Genomic DNA, 12,792 nt, shown 5'->3' with positions numbered 1-12,792 from the left:
TCATGCTAATATAGTACCAGAGCTGAGCACTTAAACTGTTAGTGGGCTCACAGCAAACCCACATGCTTGGGTCAGATGGTTGGTAAATATGGACGTTTGAGTTGAGCAGAATGTGTCTCTCTGAAAAACATCACACACTAGACAAAAACATCTATGGCCGAAGCAGACAACTTTAATTTGTCTCCGAGTGCCGGAATAAAAGGAGAACCTTTCAATTTCACGAGCGACCACAAAAGACAAATTAGACAGTCTTTATATTTATTTTAATTACATGGTGGCAGAGTCACTTACTTTCCCTTCCTCTCTACTTGAGTGGTGTATCGTCTTTCGTTTTGGTTACGAATGAGAAATATAATGGCCTGTTTGGTTGGGTTTGGGTTTACGACCGTGTGTGTGTGTGTGTGTGTGTGGTGGGTGGTTAGGGGGTGGGACTTCTTCCTGTGGCCCTGGAGTGGCAGAGTGTTCGTGAACTTTGTGTATACCCACAGTAAGTCATTTTATGGCCTGAGCTTGAAGAGACTGAAGGGGAAGACAGGAAGAAGGTCTCTGCCAGCTTTGTGAAAAGTGGAACCATTCCCCTCACCAGAACTACTGACCACATGAGCATAGAGAGCGGGAGGAGGTTAGGAGGGCCCATTCCACAGCCTGTAACACTGCTTCATATCTGAACTCTTAACAGGAGAGAGATGTAGAGGTACCGATGGATGGATGGATGGACGGATGCAGGATTGAGATAGAGATTAAGAAGGAGAGATGGAGAGAATGGAGAGAAATGGGAGGGAGTGAAAGAACAGGGGATGGAGAATACTACAAGCATTCACTGGGTCATGCTCATGAAAAATTGAATCAAGCCTGGCAGATAACAGCTTCATATAAGGACAAGCACATCACAGTCTGGGAGGATGGGGTTTTCTATAAGTCAGTTGGCCCTTCATGTTTTTCTCATTGGCTTGGCACAGCTTCACCCTGTGTGGATTATGGGCGATGAAGCAGAGCCAAATGCTGTCCCATCTAGCCCTCATTCCCAGCGTGGCTTGGTTTTGTGTTGAGTGGTGAGATTCCCTTTTTGGCATCATGTTTGCCTGAGATGCTTTGTGTCCCCGTGTTTACTGTAGTTCTAGTTAAAAAGGCAACGGGCTCGAAACAAAAGTTGAATAATAATTGTGTTGTTTATTAATAGAACAACTACAGTAATGACTCATTGCTCAATGCATTCCTGATGGCCTAGTGAGCACCACAAACTGGATCACCATCATGGGCCTGTTCCAGTGCACGTATGTAAGTATTTGTTGATGAGAATTAGAACACTAACCAATGATTCATTTTGGAGATCAATCTACAGTTACCTTATGCAGCATAAAATATGCTTTTAGTCAAGATACCTTTTTTCAGATTTCGTTAGTGTTACCGTAAGTCATTTCTGCCTTCTTACTGGTAATGTTACATGTGTGTCTGTGTCACACTCACAGTAACAAGGCCTGGTGTGCTTCTGTGTGGACAAAAGCACATTAGAATGTAGATATTAATCCCATGTGCTTATTGAACGTGCCCAAAGATGGATCGCCACGTGATTGTGATGCATCAGCAGAAACAACTAGATGAGACCCACTAATTATGGCGTAATGGAGTAATGGCTTAGTAAATCCTTCAGTTTGCGCTCCTTAAGGTGATATTGATGCTGCTAGTTATCAGATAATTCTTCATCCCATACTACTTATGTGACCCCAATTTTCTCCTAGTGTTTTTTTTTTATAGTGGGGTTAATGACAACAAGCAGGATCAATAGCCTTAGTTACTGACTTTCTTGTCCCTCTGTTGCAAGCAAGCGCTGTAATACCTCATGTGTCTGGATTTAAGTGCAGAGAGCCATGACTAAGGGCATACATTTTGTCCCAAGGTACTGAAAGAGTCACATTTGTTTAAAAGAGCTTCAGGGGAGGAAGGTCGATTTGAATAAGGCAGGACAACTTGTGTTGAAGGCTTAGTTTTTCATGGTTAGTTTTTCACGGACAAACTGGGGGAGAGCTTTTTCTGTCTCATTCTGTAGCAGACAAAGAATTTCGTCTCAGTCATCGTGTGTCTGGAAAGACTTGAAGAATGATGCCACTAACATGTAACAATCTACGGCTCCAGATCACCTCCCACCTGATCTTTTAAACTTTGCTTACCTGCTAACACGCAGTCCGCTAGATGCATATTCGTAAAATATTCTTTTACTCTGTTGATTTGGTACGAATCATTGTGTCCGATGTACTGGGTCAGTTGAGCTCCATGTGCATTGTTCTCATTGTGAATGTAGTTTAAGTCCAACTCCGGTTGTACCGGGAGCAACAAGAGCGCATTATGAGGGGGGTGGGGGGGGGGGGGGGGGGTGCTAAATTGAATAAGTGCCAGGCATGTCGTGGAACAGATCTGAAAGGACAACAGAGGCGTCACCATGCCCAGCGACTCGGATCAGGCCTGTGCCCTTCGCTCTGTCTGTCAGCTTCGCTTATCTGAACCTCTCCAAACACGTGGGCTCCGGCCATTCAGTAACGCATACATAAGGAACATTAAGAGCTCGCTCTTTTTTGTCTTCCTGAGGTTTCTGCGTTTCCTGTTCTTCTATCTTCCTCCTCACCTGTCCTGGCTCCAAGGATGGTGGCCATGTTGGTGTTTTGTTCGCCGGTCCTCTGCTGATCAGATTGTATGGTTCATTTGTGCAGCGCAAACAGTATTAATGTCATAGAGGCCGTATTAATGTTGGTACGCACCTGGTATACCTATCAGATGACCCAGCTTTGTAGATGAGGACAGAATCGTTCGGTGACTTTGATGTGTAGATAATTGAACAAAACAGTCTGTGATTACCAAATGAATGACCATGGTAGCGCTGATGATGATGATGAGTATGATGATGCATAGCACTCTTAGAATCACATCAAGCTTTTCTCTGCGAAACCCTAAATTAATAACATGGCTTTTGGACAGCAGCTTGCTTTTTCCAAGACGTTATGCTTGTTCTGATGACATAAACTGACAGACGTTAATTGTACCGCGGTATACATTCGTGGCCAGTGTTGGAGCCACTGCCTGGATTCCATAGCCGCGTAAAGTTGGCCAAGAAGACGGATCTGACTTGCGCCCCTCGCGAGGAGGGTGGAATGTAGGTCACGTGTGAGATGCTGGCGGATGGCTCGGGGGACAGGAGCCGGGGGGGGCTTGTGCGCTGTGGGAACCCTCGCAACAGGAAGTAAACAGATTTTTCACACAACCTTATTTATAGTCCCGGTTTACGGTGCAGCGCCTGCTGAGCCTTGTCGCCTTTTTGATGTATTTTGGACCCCTGTGTGCTATTTATTATCTACAGCCCTGCATCAGCAGCAGAGTAGTACCTGGGGTTGGGCTCCATGGCTTTGTGTTCATTAGTAGGTTAGTCTCTCAATCCCACACGATTTATTTTTGTACCTCTGCTTGGAATAAACCTGAATGACCGGCAGAAATACACAGCACAGACGCCATATCGGTGTACTGTAGCTCAGGCTGTTAATTTTAGTTTTACGATGTGAACATATTGAATCGTACCAAGCCTACGGAGGGATTGAAAATGTTTAGAAAATCTGTGTCAATTGAGGCGGTGGAAGAGCGAGACCTTAAAATAGTCTACAGGGTCTGTCTTCTATTAATTATACATGAGAAGCTTGATTTGTCCTGCCAAGCCACTGTAGAGTCGACCCACTCAGGGCTTGGTGTGGAGCTCCACCGTTCAGCATTGTTTATTGTGACACACACAAACACACACACACACACACACACACACACACACACACACACACACACACACACACAGGACTTAACTCTTTAAAGGAAGTGGCAAGTAGAGTGTCTCTGGATCGCACGTGAAAGTAGATGCTCCCTCTGGGTGAGCCGTTAACAAATGCTGTCCGTTGCTGAGTGGAGGCCGAGAGCAGTGTTTTTATTTTCTCTCAGGGCCCGGCCACTGCACCTAGACGAAGTGCAGGCTGACAGGCTGACAGGCTGGAAAGGTTGTAGGTGGTGCTGGTCCAGAGATAAAGCACCAGCATCGCGCTCCCTAATGAGAGTGCCCGTAAGGAAACCACACTTCAGCCAGACATCGACTGAAGGAGAGGACTGGAGGTGATTACCTTTCCTAAGACAGAGAGGAGAACATTAGGTTTGGTTTTTATCTGAGGAAGCCTATGGCTTCTGTGTCTCAGCAGGCTCAAATATCTGGCCAAGAAAAACCTTGCACTAAAGATAATTCTACTTGTATGTACAAACTCTCAGTACAGAGAAGTATGTATTATCTTTGTAATATGTCTGGTTTTGGTCACACCTCTGAAATACAAAAGCATGTAGTTGTCAGTGGATTGAACACAGGCGCTCCGGCTATGTGGAAAGGCTAATGTGTGGCTGTGTGTGAGAGTGTGTGAGTTGAGCTCGGGGTGAGGCTAGCCTGCTGAAGGCCTGTCAGTGACTGCTGGAGAGCTGATGGGGCCAGTCGGAGTTGTGGTGGGTTCAGCAGCAGCAGCAGTACCGGCAGGATACGCGCAGTCTCGGTTCTCAGGCAGCCGAAGCGGCCGAGCTTAACATGGGCTGCTGACACTGATTCAGTGTGATGCCCCACTGCTCTTTTCTGGGGAGGAAGAGATGGCGAGCAAGTGGTGGAGAGAGAAAGTGAGTGAGAGGACGAGCGAGCGAGTGAGTGAGAGTGAACAGAGAAGAGACAAAGATGGTGGGTGAGAGATAGAGAGAGCAGGCAAGTACCACATTCCCCTCACTGGTCTGTGTTGCTGTCGAATCCACAGGCTGCCATTGCTAATGTGTGTGTGGGGGGGGGGGGGGCAGTTATGTGTTTACAGTGAAGGATGGACTCCCCCACTATTTCTTGACACCTGCAGGTTTGGTTAAGTGTCAGGATGGTTTGTGGGAGTGTGCACAGGCATCTCAGTGTGTCTGCACACAAGTATGTTGATATCTGTGTGTGTGGATTAGCACATATGTGTGACTAGCAAGGGGAGTGGGGGGTTTATAAAGCCCCCATTAGCTGATTAGGTTTTTTTCCCATTTGGCTCTGGATGGTGGCAGGGGGGCTTCACTCACCCGACCCAATCCTACACCCCCCCCCCCACCCCACCCCGGCCCCTGTGCTGTGTGACTGGCAGCTGATGACTGCATACAGCCTGGAAGTCGACAGCTGCTGATTGTTGTGATTAGCGTTTCTGTGCCGAACCTCTGGGACATGATCGTACGATTATGTGGGCGCCCAGTGGAAGTGGCTGCCATAGCCACCAGGAAGAGGTTTCTGTGGTTGTGGAGAAACACAGCCGAAGCCCTGCAGTCTCTTCTTCCGCTGCTCATGGTGGTGAAGGGAGAACAGAGTTCACTTGGGGTTGGAGAGTCTCCATGTTGCTTTTTTCCCCTCTGCTACTGTAAGGTTAAATAAAGAAGGCTCACGCTGGCTTCCTTACCTCTCTCTGTTTCTAAATCTGAACGGGACCTTGATTTTTTTTGCCAGCAGACCTGAAATGGAGTCATCTATAACGCGGCGTCCCAGAGGAGACTCTCCTTTGAATGGCCGTGAGCCTGGACTGTTATTAAGTTCACAGACTGATGTCATGTGTTGGGGTAATTACCACTCCGATAAGGGAGCCTCTGACAGCTGCTCGCGATAATTGCCTCGCATTTTTGCGAGGGATCTGGCACGGCGGAACCGTTACTGGCGTGAGCAACAAAGCTGGCCAGCAGCAGTTATAGTTACTGTGCAAACAATCTCAGGATTGATGTAGTGGACTGCAGTGCTCCCCTGTGCTCTACCGAAGAGCGCTTTGGTCTGAAAGGCCGTGAAGACCATCTTGTTTGTCTAAAAATGGCTCCCCTATGTTCTTGTTGGGTTGCCAGTGACTCGCTGCTTCAGATGTCATTGTTTTGGTTCATCCACAGCAGGCATCTCAGCGATTCTGTTTTCCTACTCTGTTGGACTTTCCCTTGGGCCTGCATGGCCACAGTTCCAATCATACTTTTGACGTTTTATTTATTTATTAATTTGTTTGTTAAGCATCAAGGAGGTTTTTGGCTCAATTTGTTTGTCTTTTTGTTTTGGCTGTGTGTTTGTTAGCAAGGATTATGTGAAAACTAACGGGTCGATTTTCATGAAACTTGGTTGAAAGGTGTAAAATGGCCAAGAAAGAGCCTATTACATTTCGGAGCATATCAAAATCACAAGGCAGACCCACCGGGTCCACCGGGTGGAGGGGCTGCAATCTCTGAGGGCCCTTCTAGTTTCAGAGGTTTTTTGCAGCACCGTAGTTGTGTTATGGTCCAATCGAACTGCTGGTGATTTTCCGTCACGGCCAGCAGTGTGCCTCACTCCCGCTGTCGTTCCCCTGTGCTGTGCAGTCACTGAACTGAAAATGATGTGAACTCCAGAGTAGCGAGACCCTCACTGTCAGCGGCGCGGCCGTGAGTGACTCCATCCTTCCAGTGTTGTCCATAGCAACGGAACAGAACGTCTCTACCAGCATGCAAGGCAGTTCTATTTTTACCGGCGGACATATAGTTTGGTGTAGTGATTGCGTTCTTGCTGTTGTCATGGCATGTAACCATTAAGCTCATCAGCCAGCAGGTGTGTGTGTGTGTGTGTGTGTGTTTGTGTGTGTGTGTGTGTGTGAGAGAGAGGATACTGTGTGGCTCTGTTGATGTGTTGACGAATGGGGGGGGGGGGACTGGGAAGCTGTGTGCTCATTGTGGCATAAAGTAGTTCTCATCACTGACATGATTGTATAATTATAAGGGGGGGGGGGGGGGGGGGGGTAGGCAGGCAGAGTTAGTTGAGGCATGATGGTCATCTTAAAGCCTGCTGTGTGACTTGGTGTGTTATTGCAAGCTTAGCTTTCTGCTGGTCACTTGTGGGTCCTGTGACTGCACAGAATTCTCATGGTGAGGTCCGTTGGTGAGGCCAGTTGGTAAGGCCTAATAGTTGATAAGTTGATGGGGGGGGGGGGTTCTTCTTCAGATGATAATATTGGATGACTAAGCAAAATGCCCACGTCTTCCACTGTGGTTACTCATTTTGAATTTCATCTTACTATGACACAAAGCAAGTGATGTTCCTTTGCCTTAACAACATTTGTTAATTACAAGCCACAGATGACACAAGTTTATATCATAGTCAATGCTTTGGGTTCTTAATTGAGTTCAGTGGTCACACATTTGCCAGATGGTGGCATGACACAGACTTTGTGAAAGATGTGTTTTGGTATGGTTGCATCTTTTTTTTATTGGAAACACGTATACTTTTCTCATTATCAACTTTTCATCTTCTGCTAGTCTGAATTAAATTAATGATTAGTAGGTGACTTGGAGTACAATGAAGAACAATAGTGTTTCACGCAAAGTCATGACATGTTGACATTTTGTCCATAACATGACAGAAACTCTCTTACACACACACACACACACACACACAGACAAATAAAATAATGTTTTATGGAAAAGACACACTTCTTGGTTAAGTAGACATCCACATAGTTGAGAAATAGGTTGTGCTACTGAGGGGGGTAAGGTCAAGTATTTTTAGAATATGTTTAAAGAAGAGATGTGCTTAAGGGAGAGACACAGTAACAGAAACTACAGTAATCAGATGTTCAGTGTCTACCACGCAGATCACTTGCTTTCTGTGGTTATCTGCTAGATGTCGGCTCAGCTGTTGCCATTCCTCAAATCACCACAGAGGACCAGCAAGAAATGCTGAACTCGCTTTTCACATTCGCCTCGAGCCTTCTGTTTAACTTCTATCTGAAATTGTAACTTACATCAGTCGGACGTTATGTAACTTAACCAGGGCAACACCCGCCGCTATAAGAAGACATCAAGGTGTACACTTCTGGTTTGTTGATACAGCACACTCGTGTGTTGTGGTGATCCTCAGTAAATCCTCTCGGTAAAGTGGCGGTCAGAGCCTGAGACTTTGGTAATGAAAGAGGAAAAGCACATTAGTATTAACTGCAGACTCTTGTCTCCATTTTGGCATGAACTAAAAACTGCACTGTAATTCTGCATAGTAATTAGCGAAATCTGTCTACGATTTGAGGAGCACCGTTATAGTATAGGTGCACCCAGCCCTGTGTATTACTCCTGACTTCAAAACATACACAATATATACCGCAGACTGGATCAAATCCCTCATTTCCTGTTGGTTTCTATGCGGACAGAGCCTTGTTTAGAGAGACCAGACAACATCTTTGTGAGGAGTGGAGTGGAGTGAAGCAGGAAGTTGGCAAGTGCACAGTGCTCCTCAGCCCCAGAGGCCGGCATGCTCTCTGGGAGAGACTGAGCTCACAGAGCATTAAAGCAGCATGCCTTTGCTTTCGTGTTTGTTTTACATTGATCGCTCCGTCGCTGGAAGAAGGATGAGTTTCTCTGCCACACAAATAACGAAGGAGACTCGGATCTAAACAGGCCTTAAGCCGGTGTTGTTATGCACAGGTAATGCCTGCTGGACAGAAACAGCGTTAGATACACAACGCTTCATTGAATTTAGTTACTCTTCTCGAAGAAGTGATTAACACAGCACAAACTTTTTTTCTTTTCCCGCCTAATGATCCCTCTTTTGATTGGTCGAGTCCACAAAATCCTTTCTTTGACTTGAGTTTCACTAGATGTTGAATAGACATGGCATCTATGACATTTACAGCTATTCAATTTCCTTGATCAAACTTCCTTCAGGAGGTTGAACTGTAGGGTGCCCCACGCCTAATAACCTGCGGCTAAAGATTTGATCTAAAGGCAGCATTTCTGTGCTCGCTGCTGTGCTTAGATGAAGGAGATATTTAAAGCGGAGTCTGGATGGTCATCCTGCGGCTCCACAGCCAGGTCACACAAGGAGAGTATTACATCGGAGAGTTCTCACAACCACTGGGCAGAGTTATGTGTGAGCTACCAACGCATCTCTGATTTATTTCCACCGTCATTGAAATGGCTGCCAAAAAGCACCTCTCATCCAGTGACCGCTATTTTATCTGCGATTTTTCATCACCCCTGTGTGACTATGGGAACGTGTGGATCTGCTGGGATGCAGGGAGAAGCTTTGTGTGCCCAAGTGTGTCATGCATCGCCACTCAGACTCCAGTGGCACTGGCGTGGCTCCATTAACTTTGCAGCCAGCAGGGAATAACTCGCGATCTAGCGGTGTGGCAGTGAAATGTTTTTAGTAGTGTAGTGTGACCAGCCATAGTGTGATTGTTGTCTTTGCGTGTGTGTCCATCTGTCTGGGTGTGTCTGTACGTGCCAAAGTGAGAGTGTGTGTGTGAGTGGGAGAGATAAGAGAAATGCACATTTGTGAAGGGGAGGATGGAGAAAATGCAGATTCTCTGATCACCAAAGATGCATCCCTGTTCTATTTAGATGAAAACAATGGCCTGATAAGCTTGATTTGATTCGTATCTGAAATGGAAAGATTGTCATCTATGGAAAGAAAAGTACAAGTCTCGCACATTGATTTTCAATGTCACCTCACATAGTTGTGAAATCCCTTCATCTTCAAGTTCAAGTGTTCCTGATGATGACGACGACGGCATCGAGCAAATCAATTTTGATACTATCTGTTCAGTTCTTATCACAAAGACAGGCTTTTAGTCCATCTATTGCAAGGAGGACATAATAACCTATCTGTGGATCTCTCATTTCCTATGATTTTTAGCTGCGGTCTGAATAAAAGTCTTTTCCTTTGTCAAACCAGCCGTGTCATCCATTGTAGGTAGAAGATGTTGGCAGCAGTAACCTCTCTAATCAACTCATCAGCAGGTCCTAACAGATCACATTTGGCGCTATTGAATAAAACATCAGCCCCTTTTGTAAAAGGCGTGTAATGACAACTAAACCAGTGGAGCCTAATAGGTGTGTTTGATGTTGCCTCCACCACTCCCATCCCAGTCTAGCAGGCCTGCTGTTCCTAAGGAGAATAGGTGGAGAACAGGACAGCGGGGTGAGGGCGTTTACACCCTGTAGGAGATTAAAGGAACCTGGGGGATCCGTCAGGACGATGGGAGGCCCAGGCTGACTGCAGAGGTGCGGGAACATGACAGAGATCAGCTGTCCCGCCGTGCCCTTCCGCAAATCAATTAATATCAGAGCAGTCGCCGGGCATCATTATCAGTGCGTGTTGCTGAGCAACCTGAAGCGGAGCTCTCGCCCTGGCAGCGACCTGTCAGCAGGCATTAGCACATCTCACGTGCCAAGTATTTGCCAGCCTGGTTCGCTTCTCTCGCACTCCCCTGTCTAGCTTAGTCATGTCTGCCAGGTTGTTAGGTTGTTAGGTGCACCTCCCACGTGCTTCATTTATGAATGGAACATTAATAGAGGCAGTGAAGAGCCTCGGTCGTCTTCATTCATTTCCTGTCTGGTCATTGCAGTTATTTTTTGTGTGTTCCTCAAGACCAACATGGCTGTCCTTTTGTCGTTTCCGCCTCTCTTGGCTTGGCTTTTGGTTTTGTGCGTGTGGCAGGGGTTATGGCAGTGGGGGGGGTAGACGTAAAGCCATTTTATTATTAATTAATTGGGATGACAATAAACATAGAAAATAAACATTTTCTTTTCCTTCTGGTTCCGTAGGTACAACCCGCTCCCCACGTGACGGAGAGGTCTCTGGAGTAGATTACAACTTCCTGTCTGTGGAGGAGTTCCTGAAGCTTGAACAAAGTGGGACTCTGCTGGAGATTGGATCGTATGACGGTACCTCTCAAGCTCAGCTTGACCAAAACATCTCAAAACGTGTCACCAAGAGTTCTGTCCAGAGTTGGTTATGGTTTTAGTACAGGGACGAATTCAGATCCGAATTTACTGTACTGTGGATCAGTGTCAGTCCATTGGTTAATATATGTGAGCGAGAGGTCATCAACACAATTGCATGTCTATATATAGCCATGCTGTGAAACAATAGGGTCTTGATAAATTTAACCCTGCGAAATCTTCCTGCCCAGTGAAATTCATGTTTAATGATTTAATGATGTGAACTCTTTGCTTCTCGTGCTGGCAGCTCTGTCAATTTAAGCATGCTCACTGCACCTGAACAATAACTTCTCTCCAGCCTAGCGGTGCAAACAAATACTCACTGGCAGACATTGCCCCCTGCCTCTCAGTCAACCATAGAATCCACTGTCTCGTACAGTGACTTTTCATTTGGTGCTCTGCATACAAACATATTAACAGAAGATCCCCATCCCCTACAGACACACACACACGCACTCGCGCACACGCACACACACACACACACACACACACACACACACACACACTATCTCTGTCTCTCACTCCTTCAGCTTTTTCATGCTAATATCCCTCTTGTTGCCAAGGTAACTATTATGGAACACCCAAGCCGCCGCTCCAGCCCCCTAGTGGGAAAGTGATTACCAGTGATGCTCTGCAAGACTGCCTGCCCGGCTCCCAGCAATCCACTCCCCGACGCACCAAGTCCTACAATGAGATGCAAAATGCTGGAATAGTGCCTGCCGACCTAGAGGACGATGACGAGGCTCCTGAAATGAACAGTAGCTTTACAGGTAAGGCATGAGACATGGCTGCCATCTGAGGAGGTGGGGGGTGGGTGGGGGGTTCCGTTGGCTTCCTTTCTGTTCTGTTCCCTTCCGTTCTGGTCGGTTCTGTTCAGTTCAGTTCAGTTCCGTTCCGTTCCGTTCCGTTCTATGTCTTTCTCATCTACTGCCTCTCAAGGTTAAGGGGGAAAACACTGCCATCTGGCTGCAGAGGGGAGATCAGCAAGCATGTTTGACTCAGCCGATTAGATGAGACCAGTGGAGCTAGATTTGACTGAATTTATGCTTCCTTGTTCCTTTCCCACACATTCATTTTTCTAAATAATTAACTTCCGTTGTTTTATTATTAATTTATTTAACTTTATTTATGTAGTACTCCCGCATCACACTTGACATGTAATATTCATGGTAGTCCTTTGTTTTTGTTTCGTCAAGCTCATGTGAAAGTATCTAAGCAACTGCTGTTTTTTCTGATCCAAATCTCCGAATGTCTCTAGTTGGATGGGGAGACTGAGGCAGGGTATTTTATTTTAGTCAGGCATTGTTTCAGTTTCGGATTAGCAGTGTTTGGAGAGAGATTTAAGATACCATCATTTAGATGCCGTTGGGACCAATTTATGAACAGAATTATTAACTTGAACAATGCTAAAATCATAGTATTAGGCCTATACTAATTCTATTTTGCCATGTGAGTCATCTGTCTGTATGTGTCCTGGCAGAGAAATATCACAGTTCCTCTATTTACTGTTCCTGAGAAAAATAGATGCTTCTACACATCCCTGAATGAGATAGTAAGCTGTATGACGTATTTATGTGTGTGTGTGTGTGTGTGTGTGTGTGTTGGGGTGGGGTGGGGTGGGGTGGGGTGGGGTGGGGTGGGGTGGGGTGGGGTGGGGTGGAGTTGGGTGGGGGTTGGTGTGTGTGAGTGAAAAGTCTTTGATCACTGCTGAGAAGCTGGTGAGAGAGGATGTTCATGACTATTTCCAGTCTGGGATAGCATGATCAGGCTGTTGTTTAAAAGGTGGGGCAGTAGGATCCTCCTCCTTCCCCTTCGCACACTGTGTGTGTGTGTGTGTGTGTGTGTGTGTGTGTGTGTGTGTGTGTGTCTGTGTGTGTGTGTGTCTGTGTGTGTGTGTGTGTGTCTGTGTCTGTGTCTGTGTCTGTGTCTGTGTCTGTGTCTGTGTCTGTGTCTGTGTCTGTGTCTGTGTCTGTGTGTGTGTGTGTGTGTGTGTGTCTGTGTCTG

General features: G+C 46.3%; 1 protein-coding gene across 1 annotated transcript in view; it reads left to right on the top strand.

The window, feature by feature from the left end:
* The window catches only part of magi1b (membrane associated guanylate kinase, WW and PDZ domain containing 1b), a gene marked incomplete at its 5' end in the record, with an annotated part of 114,856 nt that overhangs the window by 60,818 nt on the left and 41,246 nt on the right, over window positions 1–12,792 (top strand). The window contains 2 exons of the mRNA XM_080846793.1: window positions 10,612–10,731; window positions 11,352–11,558. Coding sequence (XP_080702919.1) covers window positions 10,612–10,731; window positions 11,352–11,558 — 327 coding nt within the window. The remainder of the gene's footprint in view (window positions 1–10,611; window positions 10,732–11,351; window positions 11,559–12,792) is intronic.

Source organism: Sprattus sprattus (genome assembly GCF_963457725.1).
Source record: "Sprattus sprattus genome assembly, chromosome: 10".
In the NCBI taxonomy this organism is placed as follows: Eukaryota; Metazoa; Chordata; class Actinopteri; order Clupeiformes; family Clupeidae; genus Sprattus; species Sprattus sprattus.
Note: the sequence above shows the minus strand (reverse complement) of the source record. Positions and strands in the feature narration are given on the sequence as shown.